The sequence below is a fragment of the Passer domesticus genome, chromosome 9 (assembly GCF_036417665.1).
Source record: "Passer domesticus isolate bPasDom1 chromosome 9, bPasDom1.hap1, whole genome shotgun sequence".
Lineage (NCBI taxonomy): Eukaryota > Metazoa > Chordata > Aves > Passeriformes > Passeridae > Passer > Passer domesticus.
Window position 1 is genome coordinate 35,803,425 of NC_087482.1, and position 18,708 is coordinate 35,822,132.

General features: G+C 50.6%; 1 protein-coding gene across 2 annotated transcripts in view; it reads left to right on the plus strand.

Annotated features, from left to right (window-relative positions):
• PLXNA1 (plexin A1) overlaps positions 1 to 18,532 on the plus strand; it is a 112,400-nt gene extending 93,868 nt beyond the window's left edge. For both annotated transcript variants that reach the window (XM_064432727.1, XM_064432728.1), the window contains exons 24-32: positions 4,157 to 4,303; positions 5,085 to 5,244; positions 5,795 to 5,898; positions 6,332 to 6,428; positions 7,080 to 7,270; positions 7,942 to 8,111; positions 9,789 to 10,001; positions 12,927 to 13,077; positions 16,455 to 18,532. In XM_064432727.1, the coding sequence (XP_064288797.1) occupies positions 4,157 to 4,303; positions 5,085 to 5,244; positions 5,795 to 5,898; positions 6,332 to 6,428; positions 7,080 to 7,270; positions 7,942 to 8,111; positions 9,789 to 10,001; positions 12,927 to 13,077; positions 16,455 to 16,550 (1,329 nt within the window). In that variant the 3' untranslated portion in view covers positions 16,551 to 18,532. The remainder of the gene's footprint in view (positions 1 to 4,156; positions 4,304 to 5,084; positions 5,245 to 5,794; positions 5,899 to 6,331; positions 6,429 to 7,079; positions 7,271 to 7,941; positions 8,112 to 9,788; positions 10,002 to 12,926; positions 13,078 to 16,454) is intronic.
• Positions 18,533 to 18,708: the final 176 nt, after the last annotated feature.

Sequence of the window (18,708 nt, forward strand, 5' to 3'; positions counted from 1 at the left end):
AAAAAGCCCTGAGAGCTGATCCTTCTGTAGGCATGGCTGTGATCAGGGCTGTTTCTGCCTCTTTGAGTTGTAGTTTGATGAGTTGCACTTTTCATGTAATGCTGCTGCTTTTCCTTCATCTCTCCAACACTGAGGTTCTGTGGTAGGGGAATTGTTTCCTGCAGGCATCTCCACTTCTGCTGCTCCATCTGACAGAGGTGCCCTGGTGGGGATGGATGCCTTGAGGGGCTGGTTGACAGCCAGGGACAGAGCTCTCCACTGCACCTGCATGAGGCTGCAGAGCCTTTTAGCTTTTATTCATTTGTTTCCCATTTCATTGGGGTAGGAGAAGAGGATGCCACAGTGTAAGCTCTGTTTTTACCACTGGTGCATCTACCCATATTGAGAACATTTATTCCATCAGCACCAGTGCTTCCACCTGCTACAGCTGCACCAGTTTTCATGCAGATTACACAGCAGCAGCTCCAGTGCATGCACCCCAGGCTCAGTCCTGCTGCAGCTTTGGGATGACTCCGATGGGTGAACGATGCCTGCAATCCTGCTGCTGGTTTGTCAGGCAGCAGGGCTGTTTCTTGGGATCCTGCCTGGTGTTGGTGCAGTGAGACTGGGTGGCACACTGCTGTTTTTGTGGGATTTCATCCCTCATTAAGATAAAGAGGGTTTGAACTATTTCCAGCCAAGAGATGAGAGCGAGCAGGAGTCTCAGCAGAACTCAAGTGATCGTCAACAAGAGGTGATTTATAATATCACTTACATGCACTCGGCTTTTTGCCTCTGTCGAGGAATAGCCTGTATCTATAAAAATCTATCTAGCATGCTGGAGATTGCTTACCGGGGGTGGGAGAGGAGAAGAGCTGTGCTGGTCATAGGGAGATGTCAAACCTCCCACCACCCCTTTGTGCCAGGGCCCTTTTGCATCAGCAGAACCCAGTGGGATTGAGTAGAACACTGGCAGAAGGCTCTTTGGGCTCTGTGAACTTGGTGGGACAGGCAGGAGTAGCTGTCCTTGTGGATAAACTCCTCCAAGGCTCCTTGAAGTGAGCAGGGTTATGCTTTGGCTGAGCAAAGTGCAGTGCACAGCCTATGAACACCCACAGCAGGATTTGGGGACATTGTGTGTGTGACCTGACATCCTTGACCTGTCCTTGGCTGGACTGGTCATGTTCAGAAGCTACTTTGGATTAGCTCATGCACCACCAATGTCCCTGTCCCCATTCAGAGAGGCTTCTGGGCTCATTACCTGTTGTGGAGCAGGTCTGAGGATAAGCAGTAGCAGGTGAGAGGTGTGGGGATGGTGGAACGAGGGCAATGTCTCTTTATAAAAAACTCCTTGGTTACACCATGACTTAGACATGGGAAAACACCTCCAGTCTCTGGGTGGTAGCAGCAAGAGAAAGGTCTGATCTAGGTGCACCATTACAACAGAAACATACACAGAGGTCCTGGATGTACTTGCTGGCTGTGAAATTTGTTACGCTGGGATTCATCTCCTTGGGAAGTGGTTGAAAATCCACTCCTTGAGTCACTTGAGTTAAACTGGAAGAGACTTGAGGATGTGCTCACGCCCTCTTCTGTGTCAGTCCCACCAGAGGAGACCCATGAGGCTGTTCTCACCTGTCTCTGGACAGTGAGGATCACAGGTGGCAGCAACAGCAGGAGAGGACCGTGGAGTAGATGGAGAGTATCACAACAGACAGCTTGCCAGCAGGGAAAGATCCCCAAACTGCAGTAATTGTGCATGTAAATGAGGCAGACAGCCATGTGCCCAGCTTCTGCATCAGCTCTCAGCAAACCTGCCCTGAGCAGAGCAAGACACACTGGGGTGAGGGATGGGGACAGGCACAGGACAGCCCCTCATGCCCAGGGCCAGCAGTGTGGGGAGCCAGCGAGGGCTGCTGCTCTCAGGAGGACCCTGTAGTAGCATTTATCAGACTCTTAATGAGACACCTCAGGGAAAGGGAGATGGATAAATCAAGACAAGTGCTGAAAAATGCACAATATTAGGTGCCTGATGAGCTAGATCTAGTCACTAAGACAGTTTGGGAATTAGCTGGCTTGTCTCAGCCTGCTCCCAACATATCAACACAGGCATGCACAGGGTGTCTGCAGCTGCTCTCCTCCAGCTTGGTTCACATGGAGAGCACCCAGAGGTCCCCTCAGTCAGGTCCCCAGCAGTGAGCAAACTGCATAAGGGCTGGCAGGGTGGGCACAGTCACATTTGGGGAACAGGCTGCCCTTCATCAACCTGAGCGACCACCTGGCCACATCTCAGTGGTCTCCTTTTGTATTCACCTGATGGAGTTCATCTCAGCTGAACTGCCCAGCACTGGTTTCTTTGGTCCCTGTTCATTTTGTTGGTCTCTGTCAAAGATGATCCCTAAACCATCCTCATCTGCATTGTCTCAGTGAGCTGTGACCCACAGCAGCACCTTGGCCCTGGTCTTCAAGAGCCAGTGGGGACAGTGTTGTTGGGAGCGAGGTGTTGCATTTTAAGGGTAGGATCCACACTAGGAACAAACAGAGAAGCCAGTGTAGGAAAGACTGAGGTGTGAATCCCTAGAGGTGGGTGCAGAGCTGCAGATCTGGGGGCAGCAGCCGTGTCTTACTGGAGAGGTGAAAGCTGTGGGCTGAGAGTGTAGCAACCGTGGCAGATGGAAGCAAGAGTCCTGCTCCAAGCCATCCTCCATCCGTACCACTTCCACAGACTTGGAATTTTCACAAGGAGTTTTTGCAAGCAACCAAAAAAGGGAATTTAAGTCCTTCCACCAGAACCAGAGGGGTAGGCTTGGGGTGCCCTGGGACCCCTGGGCTCTCACCACTCTGCAGCCAACCTCGCCTTGCAGGCAGCCGCTGATGTGCAGCCTAGCACCCACTTGGGTCTCTCACTTTTCCAAGCTGACTTAATGAAGCCAAGTTTGCAAATGAAACATAATTTCAAAGACAGGCATGTTGTCGGAAGGTCTGGGGATGATGTATGCCTGTTCCTGCTCGTTAGCAGCTGTCTCTTTAATTACCGCAGATGCTAACGAGATGCTAACAGCATATGGTGACAGGGAGAGCAGCCGCACTTTGCACCAAAGTACAATTTATTTGTGAGGCGGCCGGGAGGGAGGGATGAGGGCTAGTGGGGTAAAATCTGCTGGGACTTCTCTCCATCCTCTCTGTTCCCTTTTTCTCCCTTAGGGCTAATGCCCGTGTCTGGAAAGGCTCATTGGGATGCAGCTCAGGGGGCACGTTTGGGCCCTGGGTTATGAACGGGTGTCCACTCCCAGTCCTGCTATGCCAAATCCTGGCCCCAGGCTGGTTGGTGCTTCCAACCTTGGCAGCTCCTTTCATGTTTCTGCATCCAGCATGTTTTAGGGGGAAGTGTCTGGTCCAGTTTCCCTTTCCCTTCCTCACATGTATGAGATAGATGCTGATGTGGCTCTGTCTGGTAGCTAAAGCTGGCTCTGACTACAAGGCTTTGGCAGTGGAGATGTGTAGGTGGCAAATGGTTTAACTGCAGGAAACCTCATTGCCTGGTCCCCTCCATCACCTGGAGACTCAGGGTAGGGTTGTCTGTGGGTTGGTCCCTTGCTTTTCCTTTCCAGTGGGTCTGGCTGGCTGTGCCCAGCTGTCATTTGGAGAAACCTACTTTGACCTTCTCTCATGTGAGACTGGGCTCCTGGCAGATGTCAGAACTGCATCGTGATATCTGGGCAAGAGCCCCCAGGCTGTCCCACTGCTGTGTGCCTTTTCCAGTCCTCAGGTACTTCTCTTGTCCGGAGCAGCTCAAAAGACAGGCTGTATCCCATACACAAGGTTCCCAGATTCAATCTGCTCTTCAGTAGACCCGAATTTACCATTTTTAGCTCATCTTTGGCTTGCAGAATGAGCAGAGTTCACCCAGAAGTGTCTGGAAACACTGGGAATCTGAGATTGATAGACAAACAACTTCCAGTGGGTTTAGAAGGAGAAAGTGAGTTCCTTCACAGGATGAATTTTACCATGGACCCCCCCACTTGCAGTCTTGATCAAGGGGATGAAGACTTTTTGTAATGCCATGTGTGGGGATTGATGCTGCAGGGCCACAGGAGACTTCTGACATGGTGGTGGTTCTTGAAAGGCAAAGCTGGTGCCTGGCACCTTCTAACTCCTCCATCCCCCTGTCCCACAGGAATGTGCTGGGGAGCCACTCTTCATGCTCTACTGTGCCATCAAGCAGCAGATGGAGAAGGGACCCATTGATGCCATCACAGGAGAGGCTCGCTACTCCCTCAGTGAGGACAAGCTCATCCGGCAGCAGATCGACTACAAAATGCTGGTTAGTGCAAGCAGAAGCCTCAGTGGTACTGCTGCTTGCCAGGACTGCCAGGTCCTATTTAACAAGATCTTGGAGGCACACAAAATACTTTTAGAGAGAGTTTTGTCTGTTCTCTCCAGCATTCCTGGACTTCCTCTCACCCTGAGTGGGGCCCAACTCAGACAAGGTCAGAATCTGGGCCTTTCCTTGGTGTTTGCTCTTACCGTGGGCCCAAGGAAGTCAAACATGAACTGAATCCTGCTCCATATCTTTCCAAGCAAACCCTGATAATGGCAGGTTTGGGTGGGAGATGCTGTTGAGCTTGTGCTATATGGAGCTAATTTTTGGTGGGGATCAACATTAGAGCTTTGAGGTTACTGCAGGAGATGGAGAGCTACTTCTCTTCTGAGCCATGTCCTCTGTCCAGCTAAATGATAAGCCAACCCTTCCCCTGGCTGAGCCTGCAGCTGGTTCTTCATCTGCAGCTCAGTCTCCATAGGGATGAGGAGTGGAGTGTGTCTGGGCATTGCTTGTTCTCAACAGGCTTTGGTGCACTGGGCATGGTTTGCTGGCCCAGGATTCCTCACTGACACTGTGCTTCCTTTCTGGGAACTGGAGGTTTGAGAGTGTCAGGGAGAGGTGGGGAAAGGGGAGCAGGAATGTGCCATGTGGCTACAACTCCACAGCAGCTCAGGAGGTGAGGAAATATGGCCTGTAGACAGCTGTAGCCTTGTGTCCTTGGATCTGCCTTTGCAGCCAGTGTGTCACAGCCTCTCACTCAACCCTTTCTGACCCTGTGCAGACCCTCAACTGTGTGAACCCTGAGAATGAGAATGCCCCAGAGATCCCTGTCAAGGTGCTGAACTGCGACACCATCACGCAGGTGAAGGAGAAGCTGCTGGATGCTGTCTACAAGGGTGTGCCCTATTCCCAGAGACCCAAAGCTGGAGACATGGACCTGGGTAAGAGAGAGGCCAAGCACTTCCCTGTGGGGAACAGGGATGTGACTAAGAGCAGAAGTGCCAATAAATCTGTGCAGGGCAGGAAAATCAGAAGATTCTACAGAAGCACATTTGTGCTTGTTCAGTCCACTTTTGCCATGCTGGTGGCACTGACTCTGTGTGGGGAGCCCTGACACGAGAGTGTGGATCCTGCCAGTGGAAGGGGTGGGGAGGACAACCCCCTTGGGTCTTCTGGGGTCTGAATTGCAGGCTTGAGGTGTCTTGAGATCCAAGGAGGCCAGCAATAGTTGAGAGCAGTGTTAATAGTCCTGTTCTTAAAGGGGGGACAGGGGAAAGGAGAGGAGAAAAGGTAACAGTCACAAGGGTCAAAATGGTGCTGTCTTTCCCTGAGTACTTGGATTTGTCCAACACATTGACAGCCACCAGCCCTGGGGCTCAGAGAGGGGTGGGAGGCCTCTGAAGTTGATGCCTTGGGACTATGCTTATACACTTGCCTTAGCTTTGTGTCCTGTTATCCACTAACCACGAGCCCTTTCCCTCTTGGGGACAGAGTGGCGGCAGGGCAGGATGGCCCGCATCATACTGCAGGATGAAGATGTCACCACCAAGATTGACAATGACTGGAAGAGGCTGAACACCCTGGCCCACTACCAGGTAAGGCTGTCCATGATGGAGAACGAGGAGCAGTCACCAGCTGCTTTGAGCTTCAGCCTCATTTCTTCCTCCTCAGCTTGGTCAGGGCCTGGGCTCAGCTCTCCAGGGTCATGGTCAGGAGGTCTGCAGTCACTTTCCTGCCTGCACCTCATGTTTGTGGTCCTTTTAAGTGGGGTATTTCCAGGGTTCATGGAGGCTGTTGCCCACTCTGACCTTACTCTGCCGTTTTCATGCTGAGCTTTCTGGTGTGTTCCTGTTCTTCCCCTTCCCCCAGCTGTCACAGAGATATGTTTGACTCCTTTGCTGGAGATGATGTCCCTGGGGTGGTGGCAGTGTCACTGCATCCCTCTGGGGCTGGTTTCTCCCTGTGCTGGGGTTGTTCCCCCTGTGCCTCTCTGGTGTGGCAGCCTGCTCACCCCATTTCTGCCCACAGGTGACAGATGGCTCCTCGGTAGCCCTGGTGCCCAAGCAAAACTCAGCATACAACATCTCCAACTCCTCCACCTTCACCAAGTCCCTCAGCAGATATGGTGAGTGCACATGGGCATCATCCTCTGGGCTGGCTGGGGAGGTGGCACTGGGCTGGGCATGTGGACCAAGGCACAGGGCAAGTGACTATAACTGTAACTCATGTGAACAAAGTCCTCCAAACTCCCAGCTCTCCTGCATGGTGCTGCTTATTCTAGTGTTGGAGAGGGAGCAGGTGCCCTCAGAGCCACCTTTCTTTGCAGTGTGTTGGGCTCAAGGGAAAAAGGCAAATGTTAGATGGCTGTTGTTAAGGGATCCTTTCCCTTTTATTCCCCTGAAATCTAATTAGAATAAGCACAGAGGCACTTAGCACTTAAAAGAGCAGAGTTGAAGACTCCCACGAATGTACTGGCAGGTGTACTTCAGCCTTGGTTTGGAAGGGAATAGTGTGATCAGCTCAATATGGCACAGGAAGCATCTGTGATCCTGGCACTTGCGTGCTGGGAGCAGGACAGGCTCTGCAGAATTCCTCCCGTGCTTGTCCTGGCCCCTGTGCCTCAGCCAGGCTTGCACGTGGCCCAGCAGGCTGTGAGGATGGTCACAGCACAGCTCCCAGTGCATGGTGGTGGCAGAGGCTGAATCCCAAAGCTCCTGTGGAGGGAAGGGGGATGGTGGGGCTGGTGGCAGGGTAGGAGCATGGCCTGTGCTTGCAGAGAGCATGCTGAGGACAGCCAGCAGCCCCGACAGCCTGCGCTCGCGGACCCCCATGATCACCCCCGACCTGGAGAGCGGCACAAAGCTCTGGCACCTGGTGAAGAACCACGACCACATGGACCAGCGGGAGGGCGACCGGGGCAGCAAGATGGTCTCCGAGATCTACCTGACCCGTCTGCTGGCCACCAAGGTATGGCCCAGAGACCCAGAGCTGGTGCCTGGCTTTGGGAGTCTGGGTGGGGAAGGGTAGTGATTTGGGTTGTTCAAAAATGGCAAGCACTGCTCTTTTGTTAGCCTCCTGCTCTAGCACAGGAAGAGGTCCTCATCTGGTCTCTTTTCTGAGCTGGAGGTGAAGGGTTTGTGTGTTGAAACCATCAGTGAATATCCCCTGAATGGATTTTCCTGTTTGCTCTTTGCACCTCTTGGTGTTTTTACTGTTCCCTGTATCCTTGAACAGCTGCTGGTCTGTAAAGTAGAGATGCTCTGAGTTAGGTGCCTCTTTGGTATTTGAGATAGAACTAAAGAACTAGTGATGTGGGAAGGCTGATTACCTCAGGCATTTGGCACTGCAGCATGTTCCACTTCCTTCAACACATACAACACTTTTCTGTTTTGTGTGGTGTTTTCCTTTGTATACTTTTAGCATGCCAGATCATACAGTGAAGGAGATACCTCATCACTGCAGTGTCTGTTTCCCAGTATAAACCCTGAGAACCAGCAGGGTTACAGACTGTACAATGCTACTCATTCAGGTGTAGGAATACAAGTGAAATTGGTTAGAGGCTGACCATTAGTTAAAGACCCACCTCTCTGCTGGCCCAATGTGTTGCTGAGCAGCCCTTTTCTCTTTCTCCTCCCCAGGGCACCCTGCAGAAATTTGTGGATGACCTGTTTGAGACCATCTTTAGCACAGCTCACCGTGGGAGTGCACTGCCCCTCGCCATCAAATACATGTTTGATTTCCTGGATGAACAAGCTGATAAGCATCAGATCAATGATTATGATGTCAGGCACACCTGGAAGAGTAACTGGTAATGGAGAAGGACAGTGGGCTGGGGGGTGGGCTAACAACATCACAGCTTCCAAGCCCTCCCGCAGGGAGCAGAAATATGAACCTGGAAATGATCCAGGACAAGAGAGGCCCATATCTCTGTATTTCGGGTGTGGGTAAATCCCTCGCATGCCTTCCTTCGAAGAAAAAAATCCCAGGAATGCAGTGCTCCCTCAGCCCTTCCCCAGATCCCGAGCACCACGCTCCCCCTGATGGCTGCAGTGGCTGAGGGCTCTGTTCCCATCTCACCTTGGTCTCTCCATCCTCCGGGCTCCTCCAGGGCTGCCAGCCCCAATTCTCATCTCTGCTGTCCTGGAGGCGTTTCCACACGCCTTGCTGTCACTCAGCTGTGCCCAAACGAAGTCAGCACAGCTCTGTGTGCACATCCTCTCTGCCCTTGCCTGCAGAGCCAGCCCCTGCTCTGATAATCGCTGGCTGAACACCGGGGCGGGGCAGCTTGTGGCACCTCCTGGGTGTGTGCTGGGGCTCCGGCAGGTGTTGGCTCCTTAGCCCCCTTTGGCGTTTTTCATTTCTGCTGCCTCACTGATTTCATCTCTCTGATTTTACTGTGACTGGAGACGGGTACGTATGTTCCTCGTGTCTGGCATTTGTTAAATGGCAGCCAAAACGCTTTTGTGCAGTTCAGTAACTGTTTGCAATTAGCAGGGCAGGAAAAGAAACATTTTTAAATGGAGTTGTGAGAGCACGGAAGTGCTTGGAACTGATTTATAACTCAGCTTCCTATATTAAAAGAAGGAGTGAAAGGCAAGGGAGGAAAAAAAGCCCCACTCTTCAGGGGCTGGGCATGCAGGCTCTTGCATACTAATGCCTGTGCTTATCTCTGGGCGCTAATTCGACATGTGGAGCTAATTTCTCCAAGCCATTCCCTTCACAAATGAAATATGTACATGCACCCAGTACCCTCATTAGGGGAGTCCTGGGGAACAAAGTGTGTTTTCTTTAAGATAAAAGCATTCACTGAGAGTAGGTGCTGGGGGATGACAGAGTGAGGAGGATTTCTGGTGGGGGAGGCTCTGAGGTGCTCCTAGGAGAGGAGAGGGGCAGCAGGATTGGGAAGTGGAGCCATGGAGGGTGGCACATGTGTGTCAGTATGCAGCAAACAACCAGTCGATGGCTCGCCAGGAGACCTGCTGTCTCTACAGCTGAGAGCTTTATTTCCAGCATCTGAGGCCACCTAAATTTTCCTGTGGTGTTAAATGTGCTAATGAGTCCCTTGAGGAGTCCAGCTAACTCCCTCCTCTGCCACGGGAGATGTGTGAAATGCCACACAGCACCTTCAAAGAGATTATTAATGTCAGAGAAAGGGACTGTGTCTGGTTTGACCCACAGGCTCACCAAGATCTCTTCAGTGACAGTGGGTCCTTGGGGAAACCACAGATCTGCACTGCCCTGGTTTGCCTTTGGGGATCTTGGCAGTGCTGAGGAATTTTTCATGGAGAACTGCAGCCTTTTTGGGGTGGGCAGGGGGGAATTGCCATTTACCCAGGGTGTTTGCATCCCTGGAATGCTGGGAAAAGCAACCTGCCCAATTCTGGGTCATGGGAAGCTCCTTCTCCACAACTGGAGGTGCATGTATGTGCCAGCTGCCCTGCAGGGTGTGCTTCAGGTGCTGACTCCTATTTCCTTCATCCCTCAGTCTACCTCTACGTTTTTGGGTGAATGTGATTAAGAACCCCCAGTTTGTGTTCGACATTCACAAGAACAGTATTACTGATGCCTGCCTATCCGTGGTGGCTCAGACATTCATGGACTCCTGCTCAACTTCTGAGCACAAGCTAGGAAAGGACTCTCCCTCCAACAAACTACTGTATGCCAAGGACATCCCCAACTACAAGAGCTGGGTAGAAAGGTGAGTAGACTGGGCAATAGCTTCTTGCTTCTCCTGGGGGATTTGCAGTGGATGCTCATGGGTGTGGGGATGTGTGTTGTTGGAGGGCTCCTCTTGGTAGCTGACTGAAGCAGGACTGTACTAAATGCTTGCAGAAAGTGGTCCTCTTGTTTTGGGGGATGATGCTTTCTCATGATTGTCTCCTGGAATGAGTTTGCAATGACTGTTTTAAAGAGCTGTTTGTGACTTGCTTAAGGGGTGCTAAAAGCAACCTCCACTATTAGGTTTTCTGATGTTTTTTGTTGTAAAAACTTGGTCTGTACTAGGGAATTACTAACACCTCGCTTGATTGCTTTTGAAGAGCGGTGAGAACTCAGCCTTGGACTAGAGAAGTGCTTTTTTTGTATCACAACAATACATGCAGGTTTTGGTGAAATGCTTGAAAATTATCATTTCCCAGTGCTCAGGCTGCAGTCTCTGTGCTGAGGAGAGGGAGAGGAGCAGATCCCCTGACACCTCCCAACACCCTCCACCTTCCCTGTTAGCTGAGGAGAGATGTCCCTCTGTCCTGCTGAATTAATGTAGTGTTAAAGGTTCAGGGTTTGAATGAGACTGATTGCAAATTGATGCACTCAGGCATAATGCTGTGTTTAGCTTTATCCTTTTGGGAGAGAAACCTAGGAGATGTCCTCCAAAGCCCTCTAAATAGAGCTATGGTTAAAATGTTACCATCTTGTGAAGTGGAACTTCATGAAACTTAAAAAATGGCAGATTTCAGGTTGCTGTTGCAACTTGGTGATGATGTGCTGGGCTAAAGATGATTCTTTTTTCATAACTGAGGGCCTTTTTCAGCATCTTGACCAAATACAGAATGAGCTAAATGAAGGATGTCCAGACAACAGTAAATGTCATATTCTCTTGTTTGTAAAGGTGGAACTTTGTAGCCTAAATCATTCTTGGGTACTCGTTTGGACACAGATATTTTTGTTGCACCATTGGCATGCTTGCTGTTTCGCAGGCAAGTACAAAGACAAGTGTCTTCCCTTGAGGAAGGCATGGCTTGGATCAGAAGGAAAGGTGCCCCTGAAATACGATGCCTGAGATGAGAGATGAGCTGCATTGTAATAGAAGGAAGTTCTTTGCATGGGGCTGGATGGGGCTTTGGAGTGGGATCCCATAGGAACAGCACAAGCTTCATAAGGTGAATTTCTCTGACCTTGCCATCTCTATGACAAAAATATTCAGCTCTCTGTATGTGCCTGGAAGAAAAAAGGTATAAAACCATTTCAGAGTTAAACATTGGTCTAGACATTCTGCGTCCCTGGGGAGGAGGTGGGAGATCTCAGTGGTGACAGATGCTCCTGCCATTGCTTACCTCTGCTGTGGTCCCAGAGGCAGATGAGCAGGGGGCAGAGATGTCCTGTGCAGGGGGTGACTATGTCTACTACTGTTCCTCTGCTGCAGGGATTTATGGCATAATCAGCATTTCTGGCTTTTGGCACAGTTATAGTCACAAAGCTTTGCAGAGGAGGGACGGGAGTGGTGCGGGGGTGGCTGAGTGGGACTGCCAGTCCCAACAGCAGGTCTGTCTGCTGCTGTGGCTCAGGCACCAGCTGAAAAAAGGGCATGCTGCCAATATGAGGCAGGAATAGCACAAAGAAGGGCTTAGGAAGAGGGAAACCTGGAGAAACCCAAGGGGACTACTGCTGGGGTCAGATGTGTCCACTGGAAATGGATGGTGTGACTGGAATCTTGGTCCATGTGAGCCATGCACAATTGCATTGAAAAATGGTGGTTTCTTCCCATCCTATGTGTCACGATAATACCTGGAGCGTGAAACTGCTGCTTTAGGAGACGTCACTCTGGGGTGTGAGATATCTCTAGGGGTGTAGGAGATGCCTGGTTTAGTCAGAGGTCCTCACCTCAGACCACTGCTCTCCTGGCAGCATCCTCTCCTGGCAGCATCTAGAAATCCTCTTGCATCATTTTCTGGGTATGAATGAGCCTCTTTGTAAAAACTGCCCAAGTAGTTTATCACTAGCTCAGTTCAGTGCAGTGGGATGGAGTGGATCCTCATATTCATCTTCTCAAGTGGTCTTGCTGCCATCTGCTCCTACCCAAGTGCTTCAGCAGTGTTCCAGCTCAGCGTTCAGCTAAGTGATGCTAATCACTGTACCAGAAACTTTACCAAGTGTGGAGTCATGAGGAGCAGAGCAAACCTGAGAGAGACTGGCATTCTGTATTTCCAGGTGGAAATGCTGGTAATACTGCTCCCTGGGAGCAGCCAGAGCTTGTTTGCTTGTGGATGGGGTTGCTTTTAAAATGAGGCCTGTGGACACAACCCTGGTTTCCAAAAAGTCCTCAGTATCCAGTCCACTGGTGCGTCTGCTTGGTGTAACTCTCCTGCTGTAATGGGACGCTGCAGCTTTGTCCTCTCAGGGTTGTGATCAACATCCTGTTGGATATTCTGTTTTTCCACTACCACAGCACGTGTATCGCTGCAGGGGAAGGATGTCACCTTGTCATGTGTTCACAACCCAAGTATATAATTGAATGCAAAGGGGCATTGTTGGCTTTAGGGGCATGGTGACCTCAGGAGAGTGGTAGCAAAACCTTGTCTGTTAGTGCAGGTATGGATGGTCCTGATGCATGTAGTTTGGTGGCAAAACATGCCAATGGCATGGGAAGGACAAAAAATGTGTGGTTTAGGAGAGGGTGGAAAATCCCTTAGAGCAAGACAGCTTGGCTTCCCAGCATGGTGAGCAGAAGAGTGCTCAGAGACCTCTTAGGGAGCCGTGCTAAAATGGGTGATTGTATGTCACTGCTTGGAGGGAAGATGCTCTTCACTTGCCTTTCCTTGGTTGTTCTCTGTGACCATCGTGGCAGGGACCCATCCCTTCCTGCCTGTCCCTATTTCTGACCCACTCCTCTGTTCCTCCCTGGCAGATATTATGCAGATATAGCTAAAATGCCAGCGATCAGTGACCAGGACATGAGTGCATACCTGGCGGAGCAGTCACGGTTACACCTCAGCCAGTTCAACAGCATGAGTGCCCTGCACGAGATCTACTCCTACATCACCAAGTACAAGGATGAGGTAAGATGTGAGGCACAGTCAGGCCTGAGCTGCCATTTCAGTCTTTTTGTCCTTGTTTCTGCAGTCCCCTGTTTTTTCCAATAGAATAGCACACTGTTAAATTGGGAATAGTAACATGTTCCATGTCTGTGCTTGGGCTGCTGGAGAAGGAAAGGTTTGGGAGGCATGAAGCCAGGAGCTGGAGTGGGCAGTGCTCATTCCTCATATTTTCTGCAGTGAGTAATGTAGGAAACACCTATTTTTCTATGCATTTGGCACATGAGCTCCATGAGGCTGCAGAGCTCCCAGCATTATCTCAGCGTGCTTCCCCTATCCACTGCCACCAATCCTGCACCATGGTGGTACCAATGCTGTGGAACTGTATAGGTGGTGTTTGACTTCTCTCCCCAGCAATCTTAGAGGATGTGGTGACCTCTCCAGTGCTTGTTTTGTGAATGTCAGTAAGGATGGTTAAGAACTCCTCTGTTGTAATTTATACAAATTAATTTCTCAAAACTCTGCTCAAATCCACAGCCTACATCTTATTAAAGCAATAAAATATGTAACTACAGTAAAATATAGGTCTATTCACATAGCATGATAATACAGATTTTATTGTCCCAATAAAGGGGTTGATGACTATATTTGAACAGTGGCTAATTTAGGTGACAGAGTGCCAGAACATCTTCCCTCTCAGAGCCAGGAGAGGAAATGGGGTCCCTGTTGTACCATGCAGCAACCCAAAGAGGCTTCTCCCAGTGCCATTTTGAGGTGTGAATTTAAGGGGTCCATGGGCAAGTTGTAGCAGACCTGGCTTGTGGGTTTAAGGTCAGCACTGGAATCGTGGTGGCCAATATCCTGTGGAACTCAGGGCTTTATAGGAGGGAAGAGGAGATCCTGGCTTTCCTGGTTCTTGGGAAGATGTGTGTGGTGGTCACCATGCAGCTGGTGGCCATGTACTGATGACCATGCTGGTGGACCTCTATGCCAGTCCTTAGATGACTTTGGATGGCACATCCCAGAGGCCCCTGTTGCTCTGGGTAATGGGCTGGCCATGAAGGAGTTCTGGGGTTTTACAGTTTGCACACAGTTCTGTGACTACCATGAGACTGAAAGTGGACCAATCTAGATTTCCTGTGGTCCAGCTATCATCCCTGAGCCATCATCCAGTGCTCACCTCCTCCATGCTAAAAGTCCCACAGTCCTGAAATAAATCCTCCAAGTCCTGGGCAAGGGCATAGAGGTGACCATGTGAGATGAGCCCATGGCACTAATGAGCTGCTCTTTAGGTCCTCTTCTTGCCTGCCAACAGCAGCCTGACATCTGTTGAGTGTCTTGCTCTTGCCTGCTCTCTGAGCATCACAAGTGTGTTCACAGCTCTCAGGAACTTCTTTTATTATTTGTAATGGGATTAATAAATCGCAGCTGTTCCCTTTGTTTGTTTTCATCATTAAGCACAATTATATGCAGCCCGATTGCACCCTCTTTGATGCAAAATGGGAGAGAATAATTTTTCCTGTTGTTCAGTGCAATAATATGCTGTCATTGGCTGTGAATGAAAATCATAATTAATTTTCATTTAGGTACTTGCATCTTGGTAATCAGTGGTCCTGGCTCCTTACAGCAGGTGACAAACCTGGGTGTCTGTACACTCAGCACAGGTTTCCTTTGACTGCATTGTTTCCATAAAGCTGAGATAAGAGAGGAGTAGATAAAGGCATAGGCAGTTTGGGAATCATTTGGCACCTCAGCATTCCAGGATATACTGCTATCTGGTTGGGAGAAGCAAAGGAGGCAGGTAGGGGGAATAGACTTCCCTTCACTTCTCTGATCAATCTCATTTGGTTCCAGCTCAGGCACCTTTCAGGCATGTGGGGTTTTGATTTCTGTGTGTCACTACAGGTATTTTACTGTGTGTATAATGAGGGCTGAGAGAATCTGTGGGGATGGATGTGGGGGAGTGTTCCCAGTAGCAGGTTTGTGGCAGAATCTATGAGTTCTTCCCAGTCCAGCTGCTGCCCTGGGATGTTGCTGCCAGGGGAGGTAAATCAGATGTGTCCAGCTGATGCTGGAGATTTTCCCCTCCTCAGAAGCTGATACCAGTGCCCAGAGGTAGCTTTCCTTTCTCTTTTGGGAGGAGACTCTCCATCAGGCATCACTTACTGCCCCAGGAGACAGAGACCAGCCTGGTCCTGCCCCAAAACAGCCTGGGGGAGCCCCAGTCTCTTGGTGGCCAGAGGCTGGTTGTGGCAGTGTGGTGGATGCTCCTCAGCATGCTCTGCCTTCCTCACAACTTGCCAGCACTGCAGCAGCTCTTAATCAAAGGGAGCTGATTCCCCATTAAGAAGTTACCTGTAGGGCTCCTGATGGACTTTGCCTGCCTCCTAGTAAGTCTATTAATTATACAACAGTTGGTTTCCAATTATGCAGCCAATGAAATGGTTAATCAAGTCCCCTTTGACGGATGCCTTGATATATAATTGCAAAAAATTTGCTCTCTCAACTAGCTCACCCGAGGAGATGAGATTTCTGTCAGGTTTGTTTTTTTAAATCAGCTTTTCTGCTCTGCTGGCATGATGTTACTGAGACGACACTTCTGGCTGCTGGGAGGGCAATTGCCCCTTTGTTTTACACTTTGTTACTCCCTTTTCCCTACTCTGAGTCTCATCCTCTACGTTCCTGCTGCTGCTAGTCCTTCCCCAGCCCTGGGGACACGGTCACATCTAGCCCAGGGCAGGGGACTGTCCCTCCAGCCTGCAGTCTGTCATCCTTATCAGCAGCTTGTTTAGAGAAAGGATTTCAAGGCAGGAAAGTCATTCTCAGGTGTCTGTGGGTGCACCCCTTGAACAGGGCTGGGGGCTCCCAGGCTTTGCTGGTGCATCTGTCTGATGTCCCCTTCCAGCACCCCACTGTCCCCCTGTTGGGATGGAGTGAGACAGGTTTTAACACTGGTGGCAGCTGAAGCCTTGTGGATTTGGTGGTTGTGTGCGTGTGGAACCAGTTCATGGTTTGATTGTGGTTTCTGAAACACAGCCCCTGCATCCCTCAGGTGTTACAGGATTGTTGGAGTCACAGACATGGCGGGAAGGTGTCGTTGGCTTGGATTTGGGGTTCACCCTCTGTGTTTTCTTCATTTCCCATGTGCAATTTGGCTCCTCGTTAGTGTCAGGCAGGTCCCCGGTGTCACTGCAGACCCTTTGGGTGCTCGATTTGTGGGTGGCACCACTCACAGAGGTGTCTTTCACCTTGCACTTCCTTTGGCCCTGTTGGGGCACAAGAACACTTCCCATGGGGCCACATCCCCATGTCCTGATGCCATCAAAGAGCCAACGGGCCACAAGGAGCCGCTTTGGGTAGAAGGGCACCTCCTCACTGTCTCTCCTCCCCTCTCTCCCCAGATTTTAGCTGCGCTGGAGAAGGATGAGCAGGCCCGAAGGCAGCGGCTGCGGAGTAAGCTGGAGCAGGCGATCGACACAATGGCCTTAAGCAGCTGAGAAGGCGGCGGCGCCAGCGTCCGGCAGCGGGGCGGCAGGACGGACAGACGGACGGATGGACAGAGGGAGGGAGGGAGGAAGGACCGGCCAGCGGCAGCCGCGGGCACAAGACTTTGGGGCTGGGAGCGGCCGGGCCCGCGCGAGCCGCCGCGCCTCCGCACGCTTCCCACGGACACACGGAGAAACCTCGCGCTTTAGCGGAACAAACCACGAACCCCGACGACGGCAGCGGCGTCAATGGAACTCCCTGACCCACAGACAAACCCCCCGGTCCAAGCGGGATGCAGCAGGGGCCTGGCAGAGAGGCCATGCGGGCGGAGCAGAAGGGGATCCTGCCCCACGGACCCTTGCCTGGGCAGAGCCCCTGAGCCCACGCGGAAGGAGGGTCGGGACCGCGGGGCTTTCTAGGAAGGCGTTTGGATGTTGTTGTTACTTTGGTGAAGGGAGGGTGGGTGGGCTCCTATTTTTACTGTACTTGACTTGCTCTCCCTTCCTTCCCCCCAGCTGTCCACCCCCTCTCCTCCTCCTCCTCTCTCTTTTTCTGTCTCTGCCCCCTTCTCTCTCTCTCTCTGGCCTTCTGCCACTAGTGTTAACTGCTATATTTGCACAATTTACACGAGACAAACAAAATTTTTAATTTAAAGGGAAAAAAATTATAACAAAAAATGGGAGGGGAAAAAAATATTCTGAATTTTTTGCAACAAACTAACAAAAGCGATTTTAAGAGATAAGCTAAAGGACTGATGCTGGGGAGATTTGGGGTTGGGGCTTTAGGGGTGGGCAGGAAAGGGAGCTTTGATATTTCTAAAATACGTCCTGTGCCATGTTTTATTTGAATGTTGTTTAGTGCGAAAAAAAAAACTGAAGAAAAAAAAAAGTTGGGAGTTTTGTTAGCTGGATAGATGCTGTTATTTTAATGCTGCTGAGTGGTTTTGGAGGTCAAAATCAGAGAGGAAGGGAGAATCCCAAGGCTGGTTTTTCTTTTCCTGGGTGATTGCTGAGGGATGGTTGGTGTTTTGTTGAGCTTGTCCTTGTTTTCCCGGTTCGGTGGCCGTGGGGTGGTCTGGGCAGTGCTGCCTGCTCCTGCCTGTCCTGGGATGATGCGGGGTGGAGGATGGCTGTGGGGCCTTGGGGGCTGTCAGGAGGGTTGTTGCAGAGCCAGCCTGGCTTTTTGTGTCGGATTCTTTGGCACTGGAGCCGCCTTAACAAAGCCCCTTTAAGTTTATTTTTCCCCATCATCTTTTTGTGCTGATGCAGGGGAAGAGACCAGATCCCCAGCGAAAGGGGAGGCAGCTCCTCTGCACTCCTGACTGGGATCCCCCTGGCAAACCCCACTGGGTTCCCATGCAGGGACTGGGATTCTGGCTGCCATGGGCTGTCACCTGCTCTTCCACCTGGGGAGCCCAAATGTGTGCAGGACCTTCCACCCAAGACTGACCTTTCTTTCTCTGTCTTTTCCTTCTTTCTCCCCCTTTCTCTCCTCGCTGTCACCCCGTCTCCCCTCCGCTGCCTCTGCCCTGACAGGGCTTCGCTGGAGACCTGAGGTCTCTCCCTCAGCTTCCCCCTTGGAAATGTCAGTTCCTTGTGGGTTTGTGCTTTCCAGAGATGAAAAGGTGCTGAATGCTGCCCTGAATGGCAGCAGGTGACCAAAAACTTCCAAAAAAAAAAGAGCAAAACCCTTTCCTTTTCTGTACTGAGAGCTCCTGTCACTGCCCAGGCCACAGCACATGGGGCCACACTCTGCCAGGAGCGGATGGCTGTCAAAATCCAAGTGGAGAGAAGCCCAGCTGATTTCTGTCCATTCCCTTAAATTGCAAGTTAAGGGGGGGGAGAGGGAGAAATAATGAAGTTTTTAATTAAAAAAAAAAATAATAAAAGTGTGTATATATATATATGTGGTTACAATCTAATTCTCGTGCCCCAGTGGGGTGCTGTATAGTTAACTGAAGGAGAATTGAACCAATATAAAAATGAGATGAATTTACACAGCCAGTTAAAACAAAACAAACAACCACTGCAAAAAAAAAAAAAAAAAGGATACCAAATGGTGTGGAAGGAACTTCCAAGCCTTTCTCACCATGCAGAACAACCGTTTGAAGCCTGCACATCTCTCATTATGTTGTAATTTTGTTTGGTTTTGTTTTGTTTTAATAAGGAG